At 45.2% G+C, this 19,923-nt stretch overlaps 1 protein-coding gene across 2 annotated transcripts in view; it reads right to left on the reverse strand.

Moving 5' to 3' along the window:
- The window catches only part of LOC126274831 (palmitoyltransferase ZDHHC8), a 269,181-nt gene that overhangs the window by 119,486 nt on the left and 129,772 nt on the right, over positions 1 to 19,923 (reverse strand). Inside the window, exons 5-6 of one of the 2 annotated variants that reach the window (XM_049977144.1) lie at positions 11,763 to 11,957; positions 2,161 to 2,311 (exon numbers count right to left, since the gene is read on the reverse strand). In XM_049977144.1, the coding sequence (XP_049833101.1) occupies positions 2,161 to 2,311; positions 11,763 to 11,957 (346 nt within the window). The remainder of the gene's footprint in view (positions 1 to 2,160; positions 2,312 to 11,762; positions 11,958 to 19,923) is intronic. The other variant, XM_049977145.1, reaches the window with a different exon arrangement.

The following is a 19,923-nucleotide window of genomic DNA, read 5'->3' on the forward strand; positions in this document are numbered from 1 at the left end:
TTTCTCAGTTTTTCTATTCTGGTCTGTAGCCTGTGTTGCCATGCTGGTTTTGTGGATTTCTTTTGTGTGTTGGTTGGTTCTGATCTCTGTCTAGTGTGTACATTTAGTGTAGTGAGTGCTCCTATATAAACCAGTAGTTGTAGCTCTTCCATAGTTGTGTTTTCATTTATTTTTTTGTGTATTATTGTGTTGATAGTTTTTATTGTTGTTTCAACTTGTGGGTTATTTAGCAGTCTATTCAAGAATGGTCTGTATTTGTGTCTTTGTATTCTATATATGTCAGCTGAAATTTTTTTTTTCTATATCTAACATGTGTGTCACTTTGTGTTTTATTTGTACTTGTTCTAGTGGCAGTCTTAAGATTTCGTTTTCCTCTGATTGTTTAATTGATGTGTGTGGTTCTTTGTTTGTTTGCTCTGGAATGTTTGAGTCCATTACTGTATTTTCTTCTTCTTCTTCTGATTGCACATTATTTTGTTCCAGTATTTGTTGTACTTCTTGTTTGATGTTTTCTAATTCTGACTGGGGTATTCTGTTATTTTTTATTATTACACGGATCTGATCAGCTAGTCATTTTTCTGTTAAAAAATTTTAATTCTGGGTATCTAGCAATAAATGTTATGTATACTTGTGATCTGTATCCAGTTATGTTGGTTCCAAGGTTTGTTGCTTGGTAATAACAGAACATGAGGTGTTGATTAACTTCATCTCACCATCTCATCCTCTGCCTTTGTTTTCCTTCTAGGGTGGTTGCAGGAAGCATATCCTGCAAAACACCTCTATTTGGATTTAAATCATTTTCCAGTTGGCTAGCAGTGTCGTTACCATTGTGGGGGGGACATAGGGTTCAAGCGTCATCCCCGACCATGACGGCGCTTGTCCGAGGCTTCTTTAGTTGTGTCCTGAACCAACTAATCACACTAAAAGGGGGGTTAGCCCTATTAGTGGTTTGTTCTTTTCGTCACCTTTTACAACTGGCAGAACATACCGGAGGCCTATTCTTTTCCCGGGTTTCCACAGGATTATTATTATTATTATTATTATTATGGATTATTATTATTATTATTATTATTTTTCCATATGGGATGACCAGTGCAATTTGCTGGCAGAACACAATGACAAAGTGCAAAGATGGAACTTGAAGATGACAAAAATTGATGATCAAATGTGTAAGTACTCCTTGAAGAGATTTTCCCGCAAGTTAGATGTATGAAATATATCGAAATCCCATGTTACTGTGTCAGAAAGTTCTAAAGTGCAATGGACCAGTCAAAACAGAACTGAAAAGAGCAACTGGTTTCTACCGAGAGACAATACAACAGCCACTAGATGAATATTTGCCAAAACATACACGTAACTATTATCAGGGTAAAGAGCATTGGTACTGCTTTATTTATCAGTTTCTAAGACTAATGACATGTGACTTGAGGCTTATCCACATCCAACTGCAATTACATATTGGGAAAGTTCCATTCTGGACTGAAACAGGTCAACAAAGTATAATCTGTTACTCATCACATGAGGGAGAGGTATCAACTTTCCAGATACTCCTGACACTCCTGTTTTATTGTTACTGAAAATAAAAGTGTCTTAATTCTTACTTTCCTAAGGTTCTTCCTCTTTCCACCTTAGCTTCTGCAGTGAAGAACACCTAATTCTGAAGTAAATTGCAACAACAGTGCAAAGTAGCAATCCTCCCTGTACCAAATGTAACATTTATTCTCCCTATGAAAATAATCATACTGCCACATCACTCTCTTTCAGGCTATTCACACCATTCAAAAACACAATACATACAAAACACACATACCAAATGTAAATTGGGCAAAGTAAACTTTACCTGTATTTTCATACAATAAGATAACCAAAGAAGAATAAATGCTAAAACTGCATTACAAGTCCAACACAAACATAACTAACAAAGGGGTTTTATTAAAGCAAAAAAGAAGAAAAAAGCTTTTAAAGTTCCCTAATTTCAGAACTGTTCAACAAAACAGTTTCTGAATGGTCTTTGCAGCTACTCAGGAAACCACACCACCATAAATAATGAACCTACAAGAAAGCTACGTTTGGAAATTGCTTCAGTGTTAAGTGCTTAACTAAGAGATAAGTGAAATAAGCAAAATAATTATATTACGCAATGCAATTCCTTACTCTTACCTTATTATAAGCATTGGAACTGGCATTTCTAACCCCATTGCTGTTATCCATGTAGGTTTTTACCTGGTTCTCATTTGTAATTGTTGAAATGGCTGATGTAGAAGTGGGGTAATGTCTCGGCTTCCCTGCATATTTGTCTGTCTTCAGCAGGCTGAGAAACAAAAGAATTACATTGAACCCAAAGTTTTGTTAGTAATCAATAGATTGTCTGAATTTCACTAATCTAGAAACCATAAACATCCCACAAAATTTTTTTTGTTTCTATGTCACACAAATCCATAGCATTGCTTTTGATTTACTGTCCTAATAAATTTGACTCTTCTGCTCTTATTTTGAGGGTGCACATACATAGTACATCCATAAGCATAGCTACAAATAACATCACAGCACACTGCTTCACACAAAGCCATTACATAGACCTGAATCAATATGTACTGTACTTAAATACTAACACTACAATATCAAGTTCCACTTCAACTCTTCACACTATTCTTGCATATAATTGTAGCAGGAAAGTTCTGGTAGAACGAAATATGAGGATGACTCGAATATAAACAAGAATTTTTGTTTTATTTGCTATCTTGTAGACACAGAGTGGCACAATCTCTGTACACTGTTGCTTTTATTTCAAGCAATTCCTCTTTTCAGCTAGAATGTTATCCTCCCATTTCTTTAATCAGAATAGCTACATCAGAGCAAGAGCCACTGTCATCTGTTATGCAACACACAATAATTTAGTTTCTCACAACACAGGGTATAAAAATGTAAAATAATTTTGAAAAGACTTGCAGTGTAGTTCAGGGATAATGCCCTGAGAAACACTGAAGTGTATGCATGGCACAAACAGTTTTTATGAGGGCAAGAAACAGTTAAGGTGTAGGTCAACACAGTAGGATGACGACCAAGCATAAATGAGGTGAATATTCACACTGTTAGCCAGCTCACTGAAGACAATCTCCACATAACAGTCATTGAAATTGCTATTGAGGTTGGCATAAGTTACAGTTATGTTCAAGCGATCATTATTGAAAATCTCAGATTACAGCAACTGTCTGCAAGGTGGGTGCTTCATCTTCTCGCCGCAGAGCACAAATTTCATCATCTCAAGTGTGCAAATGGCTACTGACACACAACCAAACTGAAGGGGAATATCTTTTGCACCAGATTGCGGCCTGCCATGAAACATGGACGCACCATTACAATCATCATACTGTTAACGCTGCATACTATTCTCAACTTTTCGACCATGTCATTAGAGGAGAAGCATGCGTTTCCAACCTGGGATGTGATTGTGCTTCATGACAGTCCTCAACCTCACACAGCTACTTAAACTCAGGACTTGTTCTGGATGTGACTAGGGCAACCTCCCTACTGTCCAGGCTATCACCCTGAGATTTTCATTTGTTTGGACCACTACAGGAAGTAGTCTGCGTACAGAGATTTGGCCACAATGAATTCATGCGCAACTGGCTGCTGTCACGGCCACATTCACTTGACGAAGACAGAATGAAGAAACCATCTACTTGCTGAGAAAAACATGTTTTCTGTTTAGGAGACTATACAAGCAAGTAAGTTTGTACGTATAAATTTTATTGAAGCTTAAAAACTTATAAAAAATTTCAGTTTAAATTTTATTCACAACTCTTATTTTCAGAGTAAAGGAGACCACTCACCAAAGCACTGAGTCGTCTACAAGCACATGATTGCAGTCTGGCAAGCAAACTAGGGTGGAGTGCATGTTGTATGGGGTCGTTAGAGGGATAAAGGCAATGAGAGATTGGAGGGGGCGGGGGGGGGGGGGGGAAGGCCGAAGAGAGACCGGAGGGGGCGGGGGGAAGGCCGAGCAGAGACCGGAGGGGGCGGGGGGAAGGCCGAGCAGAGACCGGAGGGGGCGGGGGGAAGGCCGAGCAGAGACCGGAGGGGGCGGGGGGAAGGCCGAGCAGAGACCGGAGGGGGCGGGGGGAAGGCCGAGCAGAGACCGGAGGGGGCGGGGGGAAGGCCGAGCAGAGACCGGAGGGGGCGGGGGGAAGGCCGAGCAGAGACCGGAGGGGGCGGGGGGAAGGCCGAGCAGAGACCGGAGGGGGCGGGGGGGAGGGGAAGGCCGAGCAGAGACCGGAGGGGGCGGGGGGGAGGGGAAGGCCGAGCAGAGACCGGAGGGGGCGGGGGGGAGGGGAAGGCCGAGCAGAGACCGGAGGGGGCGGGGGGGAGGGGAAGGCCGAGCAGAGACCGGAGGGGGCGGGGGGGAGGGGAAGGCCGAGCAGAGACCGGAGGGGGCGGGGGGGAGGGGAAGGCCGAGCAGAGACCGGAGGGGGCGGGGGGGAGGGGAAGGCCGAGCAGAGACCGGAGGGGAAGGCCGAGCAGAGACCGGAGGGGGCGGGGGGGAGGGGATGGCCGAGCAGAGACCGGAGGGGGCGGGGGGGAGGGGAAGGCCGAGCAGAGACCGGAGGGGGCGGGGGGGAGGGGAAGGCCGAGCAGAGACCGGAGGGGGCGGGGGGGAGGGGAAGGCCGAGCAGAGACCGGAGGGGGCGGGGGGGAGGGGAAGGCCGAGCAGAGACCGGAGGGGGCGGGGGGGAGGGGAAGGCCGAGCAGAGACCGGAGGGGGCGGGGGGGAGGGGAAGGCCGAGCAGAGACCGGAGGGGGCGGGGGGGAGGGGAAGGCCGAGCAGAGACCGGAGGGGGCGGGGGGGAGGGGAAGGCCGAGCAGAGACCGGAGGGGGCGGGGGGGAGGGGAAGGCCGAGCAGAGACCGGAGGGGGCGGGGGGGAGGGGAAGGCCGAGCAGAGACCGGAGGGGGCGGGGGGGAGGGGAAGGCCGAGCAGAGACCGGAGGGGGCGGGGGGGAGGGGAAGGCCGAGCAGAGACCGGAGGGGGCGGGGGGGAGGGGAAGGCCGAGCAGAGACCGGAGGGGGCGGGGGGGAGGGGAAGGCCGAGCAGAGACCGGAGGGGGCGGGGGGGAGGGGAAGGCCGAGCAGAGACCGGAGGGGGCGGGGGGGAGGGGAAGGCCGAGCAGAGACCGGAGGGGGCGGGGGGGAGGGGAAGGCCGAGCAGAGACCGGAGGGGGCGGGGGGGAGGGGAAGGCCGAGCAGAGACCGGAGGGGGCGGGGGGGAGGGGAAGGCCGAGCAGAGACCGGAGGGGGCGGGGGGGAGGGGAAGGCCGAGCAGAGACCGGAGGGGGCGGGGGGGAGGGGAAGGCCGAGCAGAGACCGGAGGGGGCGGGGGGAAGGCCGAGGAGAGACCGGAGGGGGCGGGGGGAAGGCCGAGGAGAGACCGGAGGGGGCGGGGGGAAGGCCGAGGAGAGACCGGAGGGGGCGGGGGGAAGGCCGAGGAGAGACCGGAGGGGGCGGGGGGAAGGCCGAGGAGAGACCGGAGGGGGCGGGGGGAAGGCCGAGGAGAGACCGGAGGGGGCGGGGGGAAGGCCGAGGAGAGACCGGAGGGGGCGGGGGGAAGGCCGAGGAGAGACCGGAGGGGGCGGGGGGAAGGCCGAGGAGAGACCGGAGGGGGCGGGGGGAAGGCCGAGGAGAGACCGGAGGGGGCGGGGGGAAGGCCGAGGAGAGACCGGAGGGGGCGGGGGGAAGGCCGAGGAGAGACCGGAGGGGGCGGGGGGAAGGCCGAGGAGAGACCGGAGGGGGCGGGGGGATGGCCGAGGAGAGACCGGAGGGGGCGGGGGGATGGCCGAGGAGAGACCGGAGGGGGCGGGGGGATGGCCGAGGAGAGACCGGAGGGGGCGGGGGGATGGCCGAGGAGAGACCGGAGGGGGCGGGGGGATGGCCGAGGAGAGACCGGAGGGGGCGGGGGGATGGCCGAGGAGAGACCGGAGGGGGCGGGGGGAAGGCCGAGGAGAGACCGGAGGGGGCGGGGGGAAGGCCGAGGAGAGACCGGAGGGGGCGGGGGGAAGGCCGAGGAGAGACCGGAGGGGGCGGGGGGAAGGCCGAGGAGAGACCGGAGGGGGCGGGGGGAAGGCCGAGGAGAGACCGGAGGGGGCGGGGGGAAGGCCGAGGAGAGACCGGAGGGGGCGGGGGGAAGGCCGAGGAGAGACCGGAGGGGGCGGGGGGAAGGCCGAGGAGAGACCGGAGGGGGCGGGGGGAAGGCCGAGGAGAGACCGGAGGGGGCGGGGGGAAGGCCGAGGAGAGACCGGAGGGGGCGGGGGGAAGGCCGAGGAGAGACCGGAGGGGGCGGGGGGAAGGCCGAGGAGAGACCGGAGGGGGCGGGGGGAAGGCCGAGGAGAGACCGGAGGGGGCGGGGGGAAGGCCGAGGAGAGACCGGAGGGGGCGGGGGGAAGGCCGAGGAGAGACCGGAGGGGGCGGGGGGAAGGCCGAGGAGAGACCGGAGGGGGCGGGGGGAAGGCCGAGGAGAGACCGGAGGGGGCGGGGGGAAGGCCGAGGAGAGACCGGAGGGGGCGGGGGGAAGGCCGAGGAGAGACCGGAGGGGGCGGGGGGAAGGCCGAGGAGAGACCGGAGGGGGCGGGGGGAAGGCCGAGGAGAGACCGGAGGGGGCGGGGGGAAGGCCGAGGAGAGACCGGAGGGGGCGGGGGGAAGGCCGAGGAGAGACCGGAGGGGGCGGGGGGAAGGCCGAGGAGAGACCGGAGGGGGCGGGGGGAAGGCCGAGGAGAGACCGGAGGGGGCGGGGGGAAGGCCGAGGAGAGACCGGAGGGGGCGGGGGGAAGGCCGAGGAGAGACCGGAGGGGGCGGGGGGAAGGCCGAGGAGAGACCGGAGGGGGCGGGGGGAAGGCCGAGGAGAGACCGGAGGGGGCGGGGGGAAGGCCGAGGAGAGACCGGAGGGGGCGGGGGGAAGGCCGAGGAGAGACCGGAGGGGGCGGGGGGAAGGCCGAGGAGAGACCGGAGGGGGCGGGGGGAAGGCCGAGGAGAGACCGGAGGGGGCGGGGGGAAGGCCGAGGAGAGACCGGAGGGGGCGGGGGGAAGGCCGAGGAGAGACCGGAGGGGGCGGGGGGAAGGCCGAGGAGAGACCGGAGGGGGCGGGGGGAAGGCCGAGGAGAGACCGGAGGGGGCGGGGGGAAGGCCGAGGAGAGACCGGAGGGGGCGGGGGGAAGGCCGAGGAGAGACCGGAGGGGGCGGGGGGAAGGCCGAGGAGAGACCGGAGGGGGCGGGGGGAAGGCCGAGGAGAGACCGGAGGGGGCGGGGGGAAGGCCGAGGAGAGACCGGAGGGGGCGGGGGGAAGGCCGAGGAGAGACCGGAGGGGGCGGGGGGAAGGCCGAGGAGAGACCGGAGGGGGCGGGGGGAAGGCCGAGGAGAGACCGGAGGGGGCGGGGGGAAGGCCGAGGAGAGACCGGAGGGGGCGGGGGGAAGGCCGAGGAGAGACCGGAGGGGGCGGGGGGAAGGCCGAGGAGAGACCGGAGGGGGCGGGGGGAAGGCCGAGGAGAGACCGGAGGGGGCGGGGGGAAGGCCGAGGAGAGACCGGAGGGGGCGGGGGGAAGGCCGAGGAGAGACCGGAGGGGGCGGGGGGAAGGCCGAGGAGAGACCGGAGGGGGCGGGGGGAAGGCCGAGGAGAGACCGGAGGGGGCGGGGGGAAGGCCGAGGAGAGACCGGAGGGGGCGGGGGGAAGGCCGAGGAGAGACCGGAGGGGGCGGGGGGAAGGCCGAGGAGAGACCGGAGGGGGCGGGGGGAAGGCCGAGGAGAGACCGGAGGGGGCGGGGGGAAGGCCGAGGAGAGACCGGAGGGGGCGGGGGGAAGGCCGAGGAGAGACTGGAGAGGGCGGGGGGAAGGATCCACATGATCCAGGTTGTGAAGCAGCCATTGAAATTGAGCACATTGTGCTCAGTCCCATTTTGTGCCACCAGATGGTCAACTTTGTTCTTGGCCACATTTAGCAATGGCCATTCATTCTGATGGACAAGTGGTTGATTGTCATAACAACAGAAAAAGCTGTGTGTCTCACCCAACCCACCCAACATCCTAGCCAATCATTATGTCACTCCTACTCTCAACCCTCTGCTGCAGCGATCATATCCCTGCGCACAACCAGGTGCGAGATCTGCCCAATGAACGCATCTCACACTAGTCCAGTGCTGCCAGAGGACTATCATACCTAATTGGAAGCAGTGACACCTATGAAAACAACCACGTCGTATACCAATTCTGATGAAATTACTCCACTGCTTTTTGGTTTGGTATGACAAACAATGGCCGCACTGTGGCCAAGGACGAAGTTGAGCATCCTTTGACGCAACATACAGCTCTGCACAACTTGCTCAATTTTTTTAATGGGTGCTTCACAATCCATATCATCCCTTCTCTACACCACGAACTTCTCTGAACTATGGAGATGGGAGTTATCCTAGCAACACTTCACTTCCATAACCCTCCTGGCTTTAATCTCCATTAACCCATTGCCCCAAACCCTCCACCCAACAGCTTCTCCTCCCTCTCCCAGTTCACATCTCCCCATCTTCACCAATACATCATATCCCTAGCCCGTGCACCTGCTTCACCTACTGCCCCCGCCCCCCCCTCCCCTCCCCTCCCAGTCCTAGCCAGCAAATTGCTGCCTCCCTCTGAGGCCCTAGCTCCTTCAATCCATCCCAAACCACACAAACTCCAGTTAACCCATAGTCTACCTTCCACAATGCACTATGCACTACTGGTATTAAGTCAGGACACTGTAGGGCACAGGGTGTGTTTTGGGGGGGGGGGGGGGCCTCGAGAAAGGATTAATTCTGATATCTATCAAGTTTTCTTTCATTTTTGTGTGATGTGTGCCTGTAAACAATTCGACACTTCTACCTTTTGGTAAGCTGTCTCCTTTAGGAGTAAAATGTTCTTCGATTTACATGGTTTAACACATCTGTGCTATTATCAGTGGGTCCTTATTAACTATATTAATTACTAGTCTTTTTAGCTTTACACAACATTATTTTCATTAATGATCTGATACACTGGCATTAGCTCTGATGGTTTTAATTGCAAGAACATGCTTTGTTTGCACAATTTTATCTCCATTGCCAGTTATTTTAATGAAAATAATCAATTTTTGAATATATAATGTAATTATATTATAAAAAAATCTTCTCACCAAGTGGTAGCAAACATATGTACATACAATACATACATACAAAGATATTGAAATCTGCAAGTTTTCAGAGACAGCAGTTCCTCCTCCTAGCGGAAGGGTTGAAGGGGAAGGAAAATGATGGGGTTAAGGATATGGGGAGAGTTCAGAAAATACACCCAGATCCCCAGATCAGGGGAGGCTTATTGGATAGGATGAGAAGAAATGACTGGTCATCGAGGACTGCACAAGATGAGGTAAGAGGTTTTCAAATCTCACCAGCAATCAGTCTTTTCTTGTCCCATCTGGTAAGCATCCCCTAACCCAGAGTTCTAGATGACTTTTCACAAGTCTCCTCATTTCCTAAACCTCACCTGTCATTTTCCTTCACCTACTCTTCCTCTACCCTTCAACCGATCTCTCCAAAGGAGCCACTGGCTCCAATAGCTTGCAAATTTCAATACCTTATGTGTGTTCTCCTGCCGCCACTATCTTAAATGATGAAATGTAATATTGGTGCAACATCTGTTTTATTTTCTACCTTCTGTTACAATATCCACTGTACACTTTCATATGATCTCAGAATCTCTTTCGAATAGTTTTGCTTATTCTAATTATTTTTCCTTTGGTTCTAATTATTTTCCCTTTAATAATTAGTCCCTTTGTACAATCCGAGATTCTTTTCTTCAGATTTCTTCATATTTTCTATATCTTTTGTCATTTTTCTATGCGCAACTGCTAAATAATTATCCCTTTCACTTGTATTTACACATTTTTTAAGCTGCTGAACTTTTTACATCATTTTATCCAGTATCTCACTATTTTCCAATAAATTATTAGAATCTAATTTCTGACTACTTCTTTGGAGTCTGTTTCTTTCTAATATTTATCCTTTTTATGATGTGCGCCTTACAAATTTATGATTTGTGAAATTCCTTAGTGATATAATAATGTAACATTTTGTAGAATTTCTCTGTTGTTTGATCATATGTTGTGAACTTCAATTTCAGTTCCATTTCCATTTCATACTGGTCAATTAATTTCTATTTGTTTTCTTCTCATAAAATGTACTATGGACATACATTATTGCCAAATAGAAAATCTATGAAACAACCTGCATCATTTTTGGTAGGATATAAAAACTGTTTCACTGAAGACTAGTTCTTTAGTTTTTCCTACTTTTTTGTTAAAATAATAAGTTTCGAAGGTAGGAGAATAGGTACTGGCAAAATTGAAGACGTGAGGACAGGTCGCGAGGTGTGCTTGGGTAGCTCAGTCGATAAAGCACTTGCCCATGAAAGGCAAGGTCCCGAGTTCAAGTCTCGATCCGGCACACTGTTTTAATCTGCCAGGAAGGTTCAACAACAACAACAACAACAACAACAACAACAATGTAGTGTAATCTGTTGTCATTTACATAATTACTGGTATCTGTAATACTCTATATTTACAGTACCTGAAGACAGAGCGCATTGGTGCAATACATTCATGCTTTACATGAAAAACCATTTGTATATTTTTGAAACACTGCATGCTATCTGTCTGGGATTCCTTTAACATATAAGCAACTTTATGGACTGAAAGAACTGCTGTGCACAGTGACCATAGGTGATAAGGAAGGAAAGGCACAGTCCCTTTAGTTTTTATCACTCTTGCCTATTTAGATCTCAGCTATAAATATCTTCAGCACAATTCAACAAACTCAGAACAATACATGTCACCATATGCTCTTACTGCTGTATAGGCAGAAGGAACCTGAGATGATTGTTTACATTTACTGCCACGAGTTTGTTGGATTGTAACTAAAATGCACTGAAAGTGGCTATTTACAGCCAAAATCCAGATACAGGAGAACAAAAATTGATAGTGTTGTGAATAACTGCTGTGTGCCTCTCTTTTAAAATATCTTCTGTTATACAGTTAGTAACAAAGTATGAACAGAGGTGCATAGCTTTTACATTCATAAAGAGGAGGGGGAAAAAAGGTTCTTCACCTTCTCACATTTAATGTAAGCAATGCAGAATGGACGTATTTATTAAAAACACAATTATACATCTCTACAATAGCAAATTTGCATTACACACTAATTCCCTTGTTAACCGCTTGCTTAACAAATTTGTTTTAGTTCAGCCAGAAATTAATTTCTGGAGGGGCACTCCAATAGTGATCCTCACCAGAACAAGGAAGATACCATATTCATCAGTCAATATTACTGCGAATGTTGCAGACATAATAAAGATTCCAAAGTGTGAATGTGGAACCATATTGGATGTAGGATAACAATTAACAGGATACTTATCGCTTCTCCATATTTAAAAATATGTAAGTCTCTTCCTCACTTTTATCCCCACCCCACCCCTCCCCTCTCTTCTCTTCTCTAACAATCCCACATCCCATCACAGGAATACACTGCAACTCTAACTTGAGTTTACGAAAAAATACAGAAGCACCACCTGAGCATAAATAAATTTCACAGGAAGCATTACAATAATCAACTTCCTAAGTGCATCAATGAAACTGTTTTACTTCATTTATAGTTCAAACTCAATAGAAAAATTTCAAATATCTAGAATAAAACACAAATGAAGAACAAAATTTCCTACCTGGGATATAATGGTCCACATAAAATATAGCAGCAGTTACGATAACATCCACGAGAAAAAGGGTTGTAGCCACCTTTAAATTTTCCTGTAACTTGTTCATTGGTAGTTCTACCCCGTGCTACAAGCACCATATGGAAGCCTGTTAACCCATATATGGGAATAATAAGCAAAATTATAATTCCCATCAAAACTATGCTGTAAATTGTGTTAAGGATGAACACAGAAAAAAATACAAAACAACAAACAGTGCGTGTGAGATGTGTGTATAACACACAGATGACTTATACTACTTGACTTCTCACCCACTCAGCTAGAATAACAAGTAAAACATCCCAAAAATTCCATTTATTGCCTAAAATACATCATTTTACACTTTTCAATGTAATTGTTTTTATTATGTTATTGCAGTTCCAGCTGATCTGCTACTGTCCAACATCTACAAAGATATAACAAAACATACTTTAAAAAAGTACACAACCAATTTTGCTGCCTGTTCACACTCACATATTTACAAGATTCAATGTCTCGTTACTGCATAGAAATAGCTTAAAAATTACAATGTCCTCATACGACAGTGTCACCCTTTATAACAATAGTCAATGACTTATCAATGACATGAATAAAATTTTCTCCAGAGAATCAATTGATCTACCATTCTCCATCCCATGCAGTACTTTTGAAGACTCCTCAATGCTGCTGGGGTTATGACTGCAATTACACAGATTCACATTAAATGAGGACTGACTTGTGTTCATGCGTTCACTGAATCTGGTGGAAAAACGCCTTGCTGTTTCCATCCACATAGAAACTTTCACATTGGCCACATCCGAGTCCATAAATTCCTGACAGTTTAAATGGTTTTGGTTTGTGCATTGTGTGCACGGTTATTTTTCCTATCTTGTTGTCAGCGCAGAACGCGACTCGTAAAATCTCTTGGGAAACTAGTGGACTGATGTATCTGGCACTGCAGCACAGTAAGGCAAAGCCGTGTATATCATAATTTTTCTGGGTCCACTCATCTACGCGTCAAACTTGTGCCTAATTTTGGCAGTCACTCACTAGACAATGCACCATTGGTTTATTATATTGCTGTTTTTAAGTAACTGTTATTATCACTTGTCTGTTTTAGTTTTAGTGTTCCATCATCTATAGCATCGTTTCTCATTGTCCTTGTTTTCTGTACAGCACTACACCGTAAATTTTTTAGTGCTTACAGTTCGGTGGTTATATGATATTATTGTTCTGTGTTCATTACAGTGATACGGCTTGATAATAAATTCAACTGGGAGGGGCATACCACAGAACTGCTGAAGCGTCTTAACAAATCTCTATTTGCAATGCGAATTTTGTCCGACATAGGGGATATAAAAATGAAAAAGCTGGCATACTATGCTTACTTTCATACCATAATCTCATATGGGATTATTTTTTTGGGGTAATTCATCAACCCAAGCTAAAGTTTTCCAGGCACAAAAATGTGCAATGAGAGTTACATGTGATGTGAACTCAAGAACATCCTGCAGAAGCCTGTTTAGGGAACTAGGGATACTAACTACTGCTTCCCAATATATTTATTCCTTAATGAAATTTGTCATTAAAAATTTATCACTTTTTCAAACCAACAGCTCAATTCATGGAATCAATACTGGAAACAAGAATAATCTTCACAATTATTTAAAGTCACTTACTCTTGTACAAAAAGATGTGCATTATTCAGGAACACACATTTTCTGACAGCAGTCATAAAAAGCTTAACAACTAATGAAATTCTCAGTAGGTGTGTGTGTGTGTGTGTGTGTGTGTGTGTGTGTGTGTGTGTGTGTGTGTGTATGTGTAGTAATGTTTTCATTGTGACTAAGTATGGTAGTAGTTCTATTATATGTTATACCTTATAAACAAAAAAATTGTTTTTTTTAATTTTAAATTCAGTGCATTAATGCAATCTCAGTAAATGAGTGTTTGTAAAATGATTCCTTCATATAGTGTTCACGAGGGGGAGGGGGGGAAAAGAGATGATCCTTTCACTTGGGACCTTTGGCAGTTACATTAGCTTATTAGTTTCAGTTGTAAATATCTGTCATGTATTATTGTTTTTCTGGAGGACCTCCTCCACTGCAGATCAATTGCAATGAAGGTAAATCTAATCTCTAATCTCAAATGCAAGTACTTGTTTTAGATTGATTGTATTTTACAGCTGTGTGTTTTTTTCCACACATCAGAAGTGAAACATGAACACATTACTCTTTCATTAAATGAAAAGCTACCAGTGGTACAAAGACTGTACAAACGGGAATCACACCGAAAAATTGCCAAGAAACTCAGTGTAGACGTTACTACAATAAAAGATTGGAGAAGAAGCCGGAAAAACATTAAATCGTGTACAGTGACAATAGATAATGGAAATGCTCTTAAGAATCGCAAAACATTGAAAAAATCTGAACTTTAACTGCCCGACAATGCACTGTAGGTGTGATTCGACCACAGAAAGGAACCCCAATATATTGACCCATTACAATAGAAAAGGCAACAGCTTTGCACAAAAAAGCTAGAGGCCCGAAGTGAGTTCACAGCTAGTGAAGGCTAGATTCTCCGCTGGAAACTTATCATGGTATTCGGTTAGTTCCAATTTCTGGAGAAACAATACCTGCTGATGCCCAAGCAGCTAAGGAGTTTTCTGTGAAGTTTCAAGAAATTGTCAAAGAAAATGAACTGTTAACTTGCTAAGTCTTATAATACAGATGAGACAGGCCTGAACTATAAACTGCTGCCAAAAAAAGCCCTTTCTGCATAGAATGAAACCTTGGCAGTAACGAAACTTAAAAAAGGTAAGTTAGCTACTGCTCCTTCCAGTAACACTGATGGTAAGTATGAGCTTTCATGTTTGTTACTGGCAAATTTACAAAGTATTCAAAACCATTACTAACTGATCTTCTTGCCGGTTTATCATCGCACTCACAAATTTATTTGTGATTGACTGCAATCTTTTCAAATGTGGTTTTTTGGTGAGTTCATTCCATCTGTTGAAAAGTCTTGAAACAGGAAAAGTCCCTGTTTTTTGCCCTCTTGCTGTTTATCTAACACACTATCAAATCGATCTGATGATGATTTAGTGAAAGTGGACACCAAATGTTGCATCACTTATCCTATCAATGCATCAGGGAGTGATAGAATGGATAAAGAGGCAGTACCAGAGAAAATAGATCAGTTCAATTTTAGAAACATTATGACAAAGTGACCAGACCGAAGGTGAACAAAACCACAACATGCAGGAAATCTTTAAATATCTATAAATGGCACAACCTAATGCCCCCGACAGTGAAGCTGAAGAGTGGATTGACCAATGTGACAAAAACCATGAAACCAGCAAATAGCTCAATAACAACCATATTACTGCCACTGTTTTGGATGAAATTTGACAAGAAACTGTGAACATGGACTCTGATGGTGATTACAACAAGCCCGCTACCCAGATTTCACACATCAACGCTGAGCATAACTCACCTGCAACACCTGTTGACATCTTGTGAAGCAAGAAATGGAGAAACACTGCAGTTACATTTAGAATTTCATCTGGTGCAAAAAAATCTATGCCCAAGGTTTTTTTTTTTTTAAGTAAATTTTTACTAGTGCATACACAACCTTCAGTTTTTTTAGTACAACTAAAAACAAAGATGATGTAACTTACCAAACAAAAGTGTTGGTATGAACACACACACAAAATTCTTCAGGAAAGAAGGGAAGGAGACGGAAAGATGAAAGGATGTGGGTTTTAAGGGAGAGGGTAAGGAGTCATTCCTATCCCGGGAGTGGCAAGACTTACCTTCTCCCTTAAAACCCACATCCTTTCGTCTTTCCCTCTCCTTCCCTCTTTCTTGAAGAAGCAACCGAGGGTTGCGAAAGCTTGAATTTTGTGTGTTTGTTTGTGTGTCTATCAACATACTAACGCTGTACAGTACATTATAGTAAGAACATACTGTTCAGTAGTATTGCTCTTTTTCCGAAACATAATAACAGCTTTTCTGTGGTTTATTGCAACGTTTTTCTGTAGATAACAATATGCATACCTACAGCACTTATTTTTGAGTTCAAAGACTTTATTTTAATATAAATCCATGTATTTCTGTACTTTCTGATAATCTGACCTTTTTCCATCCTGATCCATACCTCACACCCAAAGGTGATGGATCACACGAGTTGTACTGTATTTTGCTATTCCTATTCCATAATCATCTAATTTACATTCCTAATACACTATCACGGCAGCCATTATATGTTTCTAAATAGTATATGAGGGACTTTTTTTTTAAACTTCCAGTAGCCCATAAATAAAAGACACTTGTATCTTAAAAAAACTATTTTATAGCTCAAAGAGCAAAAGGCAACCACTCACCTATGAGGGATTGATATGTGGAACACAGAAACATGTACCAGGAAACAGGATTCACACTAGGTTTTGAGCATCAGCTCTTTCTCTAACAACAGCCCACACATTCACACACACCGAGTGTGGCTGCATGCAACTGTGTGTGCTATTCCTAGAAATAGAACTAGTCCTAGAAAGCTAGTGTGGATGTTCCTCTCTGTTATGTGTTTCTGTACTCCATGCATATATCTGCTGTAAGTGAGTAGTTTCCTTTCCTTTATTTTATGTATTGTTCCATCCAAGAATTTCCAGTATTGTTTTATTATTAAAAGTTGCGTACACTTATTGTAATATTTTTAAATAATCACCATAACAATTGAGGCATTTGTCATATCTGTGAATGAGCTTTCGAATACCCTCATAGGAAATGTCAATGCCTTTGCATTGCGAATAGAAATGTGAGCTGGATTCAATGACACAACCGAAACAAAACAACAATGACAACAACGGAGACACACAAATTCACCAAGAAAGAAAAACAATTCTAAGAGACCTTCAACAACCAAATGGTGTGTTTTGGAGCCAAGCTTTTGAAGTTCAGTAAGCAATAGACCATGATGAACTTTTGTGACTTTTGGAATCTTTGTGATCTGTAACTGTCCGTTTACTCACATTGCTGGTGCAATCCAAAAGTTCCCTGTACAATTTCAATGTGACATTTTCGATCACCAATCATACATTGATAGTCTAGCACTGAGTGACTTATCTTTTCTCTGAACTACATAGGTGGCTCAGAGATAACATTTCCAAAGTAACAAGGAGCTTCAAGATAAAAAACAAGACTCATTTCAGTTCACAGACAGAACATTTTATGTAGAGCATATTGGAATGTTTGTTCACAGGTACAACAAATGCATCAACCATTACAGTAATTATGTCAAAAAGTAACCATAGGCTTATGAAACTTCTAGTACAAAAGTAATTTTTATATAAAGTAAAAAAATGATTACACAGTAAGTTACATATTTTGTGTAACTTCATTCAATAATGTCATATGTAATAATGTTCTGGGTTAACTCATCTTTAAGAAGGAAAGTCTTCATGTCTCAAAAATGTGCTGTAAGAATAATATATGGTGCTCATTCATGATCATCTTGTACACACCTGTTTAAGGAGTTAAGGATTTTGACTCCTGCTTCACAGTATATTTGTTTCCTTATGAAGTTTCTTGTAAATAAACCACCTCATTCATTGCACCACATTGTAGTTTACTTTCGCACAAAAGAAGGGCACAACACTGCAATCAAAATATCACTTGCCCAATGATCTAAAATGTCAGGCAGCAAAGTTAAATTTGAAAATAAACTGAAAAATAATTTCATTGACACCTATTCTGTACAAGGATTTCTGCTTTTGTAATGTGTAACACCGTAATATGGCACATAGCCATACTACATATGATTGGGTATCTTGAGTGTAAAATGACTTGGTTCACATCATTACAATCAATTGTACGAATGTCCCATGGAACATGAAGCTAACTAGGTAACTACTGGCTAGCTAACTTATTATTTATTACCAATCAAATGTTAAAACAAAAAATTCAAACAAAAAAACCCATTGTATATAACTTTCACCTAAAGGGATATTAATGAATGTGTTGACCATTAAGTGAAGAAAGACTTTTTTTTTAGATATCTCTGGATGGCACTGACTTATATGGCTCTTACAGTACAGTTTGTTTCCTGTATACAGAAAATTTATCGGTTCTACTGTAATTTTACTGCCAAACCTAAAAACATAACAGAATGTTGTTTCTGTAGTTCCATAGTAAAAGCAATATGAGACTGCATGACAGTTAAATTCTAATAGCATAATCTCTATTTCATGGCAAAATGAAGAAATTATTCTGTTACTGTAGCTAATATTTTCTTCTAATTACTTTATGTTCCAAGATTGAATATATTCACAACCAGATGGTGTCACCATAAGCGGTTTTACCTCTAGCCCATTCGCAGATATTTTCATAAATCATACATACAGAGAAAAATATACTGATATGGCCAACAAGATTTTTTTTTTTACTACAAGAGTTATATTGAAGAAACACTTGTTCACTGTAATGACATTGTTAAAACCTTGAGTGTATCATTACAATAATGCAGCATACATACAAATAATATTTTACTATGAAATTATAGAAAACGGCTTTCTATTAATATTTGGGGGGTGGGGGATAATGGGGGTGAGAAGAGTCATCAGTCTTGACTGGTTTGGGGTCTGCCTTAATTTCCTCTCCTGCACTAAGTACTTCATCTCTGAGTAGCAATTACACCCAACATATCTATCTTCTCCTCCAGTTTTTACCCTCTACAACTTAAACTATACCAATATCATACCGCATCCTATCATCCTCCTCCTCCTCCTCCTCCTCCTCCCCCCCCCCCCCCCCCCTCCTCAGTCATACTTATTTTCAAAACATTCTAAAGCACCACATCCGAAATGCTTGAATTCTCTTCTTTTTGGTTCCTACAATTTCTTTTATTCCAAATGTACATTCTCTAACATTTCTTCCTCAAATTAAGACCAATGTTCAATACTGGCAGATTTTGTTTGGCCACGCACACTCCCTTTGTCTGTGCCAGTTTGCTTCTTATGTCTCCCTTGGTTCATTATTTTGCTTTCATGGCACTAGAATTCCTTCATGTTATCTAACCAGCAGACCACAATTTTGATGTTCAGTTTATGACCCACATCAATTCTGTTATTTCTCATTACTTTCATCTCTCTATTTGATTTACTCTCAGTCCACATTCTGTGCTCAGTAGACATACTTTATTCTGCCTCACTGTAACTCAAAATACCAATTTCATCAGCAAAATCTCATTCATGATATTCTTACACACTGTAATTCATTCTACTCCTAAACTTACCTTATTTCTGCTAATGCTTCTTTTATGTACAGATTGAACAGCATATGAGAAATACTGCATTGCTGTCTTACACTGAGCACTTCATTCTTTGTCTTATATTCTTAGTGTTTCCTCTTGATTTGTATACATTATGTACATTACCCATCTTTCCCTATAGCTTACAACTATTTTCCTGATAATTTTGCGTATCTTGAACAGAGATTCAAGTCACAGACAGGCACAACAAAAAGACTACTAAACATATAAGCCTTTGGCCAGAAGGTCTCCTGTCTGATTCTAGGGTGAGGGATGCCAACATCAATCAAAAGACTATCAAAAAAAAAGCTTCTGCAAAAGGCACTAGTGGCCAAATGGATACCACGATGGTGGATTGGGTATAACAGTAGTAACGTGGAAGGGGCAGTTGTGCCACAAACTTGAGAATCATAGTCCAGACAGGACAGAACTAAGGCCCAATAAAGGTGGAGAAGCACGACATTCTCTGTCCCAAGAGGTGTGGGCAAGGAAGCAAAAGACATTTAGCTTACGAAAACAGCCAATCTTCAGACAGAGGATATGGGGCAAGAAAATTAGCTTGTTGTCAGGATCCTGGAGCCAGATGGACTATGGTATGATAACAGAAATGCACCACCTGCAACTTAAGGGAAGAGAACTGTAAACTGTATTACAGAGTCAACACAGAAGCCCCAGGCCTATTAGGTGGAGGGTTCACGGTGATGCTGTGTCAAACATGTCACGGACGACTTCATCCTGAAAAAAAGGGGCAGACATGACCTGGGAGGCATAAGAGACCTCAAAACAATGGAAAGCTGTGTGAGTAAACTGGCCATCGAGAGGTGGGAGGGGAATGACAATTAACAGGTTG

Source organism: Schistocerca gregaria, chromosome 1 (genome assembly GCF_023897955.1).
Source record: "Schistocerca gregaria isolate iqSchGreg1 chromosome 1, iqSchGreg1.2, whole genome shotgun sequence".
Lineage (NCBI taxonomy): Eukaryota > Metazoa > Arthropoda > Insecta > Orthoptera > Acrididae > Schistocerca > Schistocerca gregaria.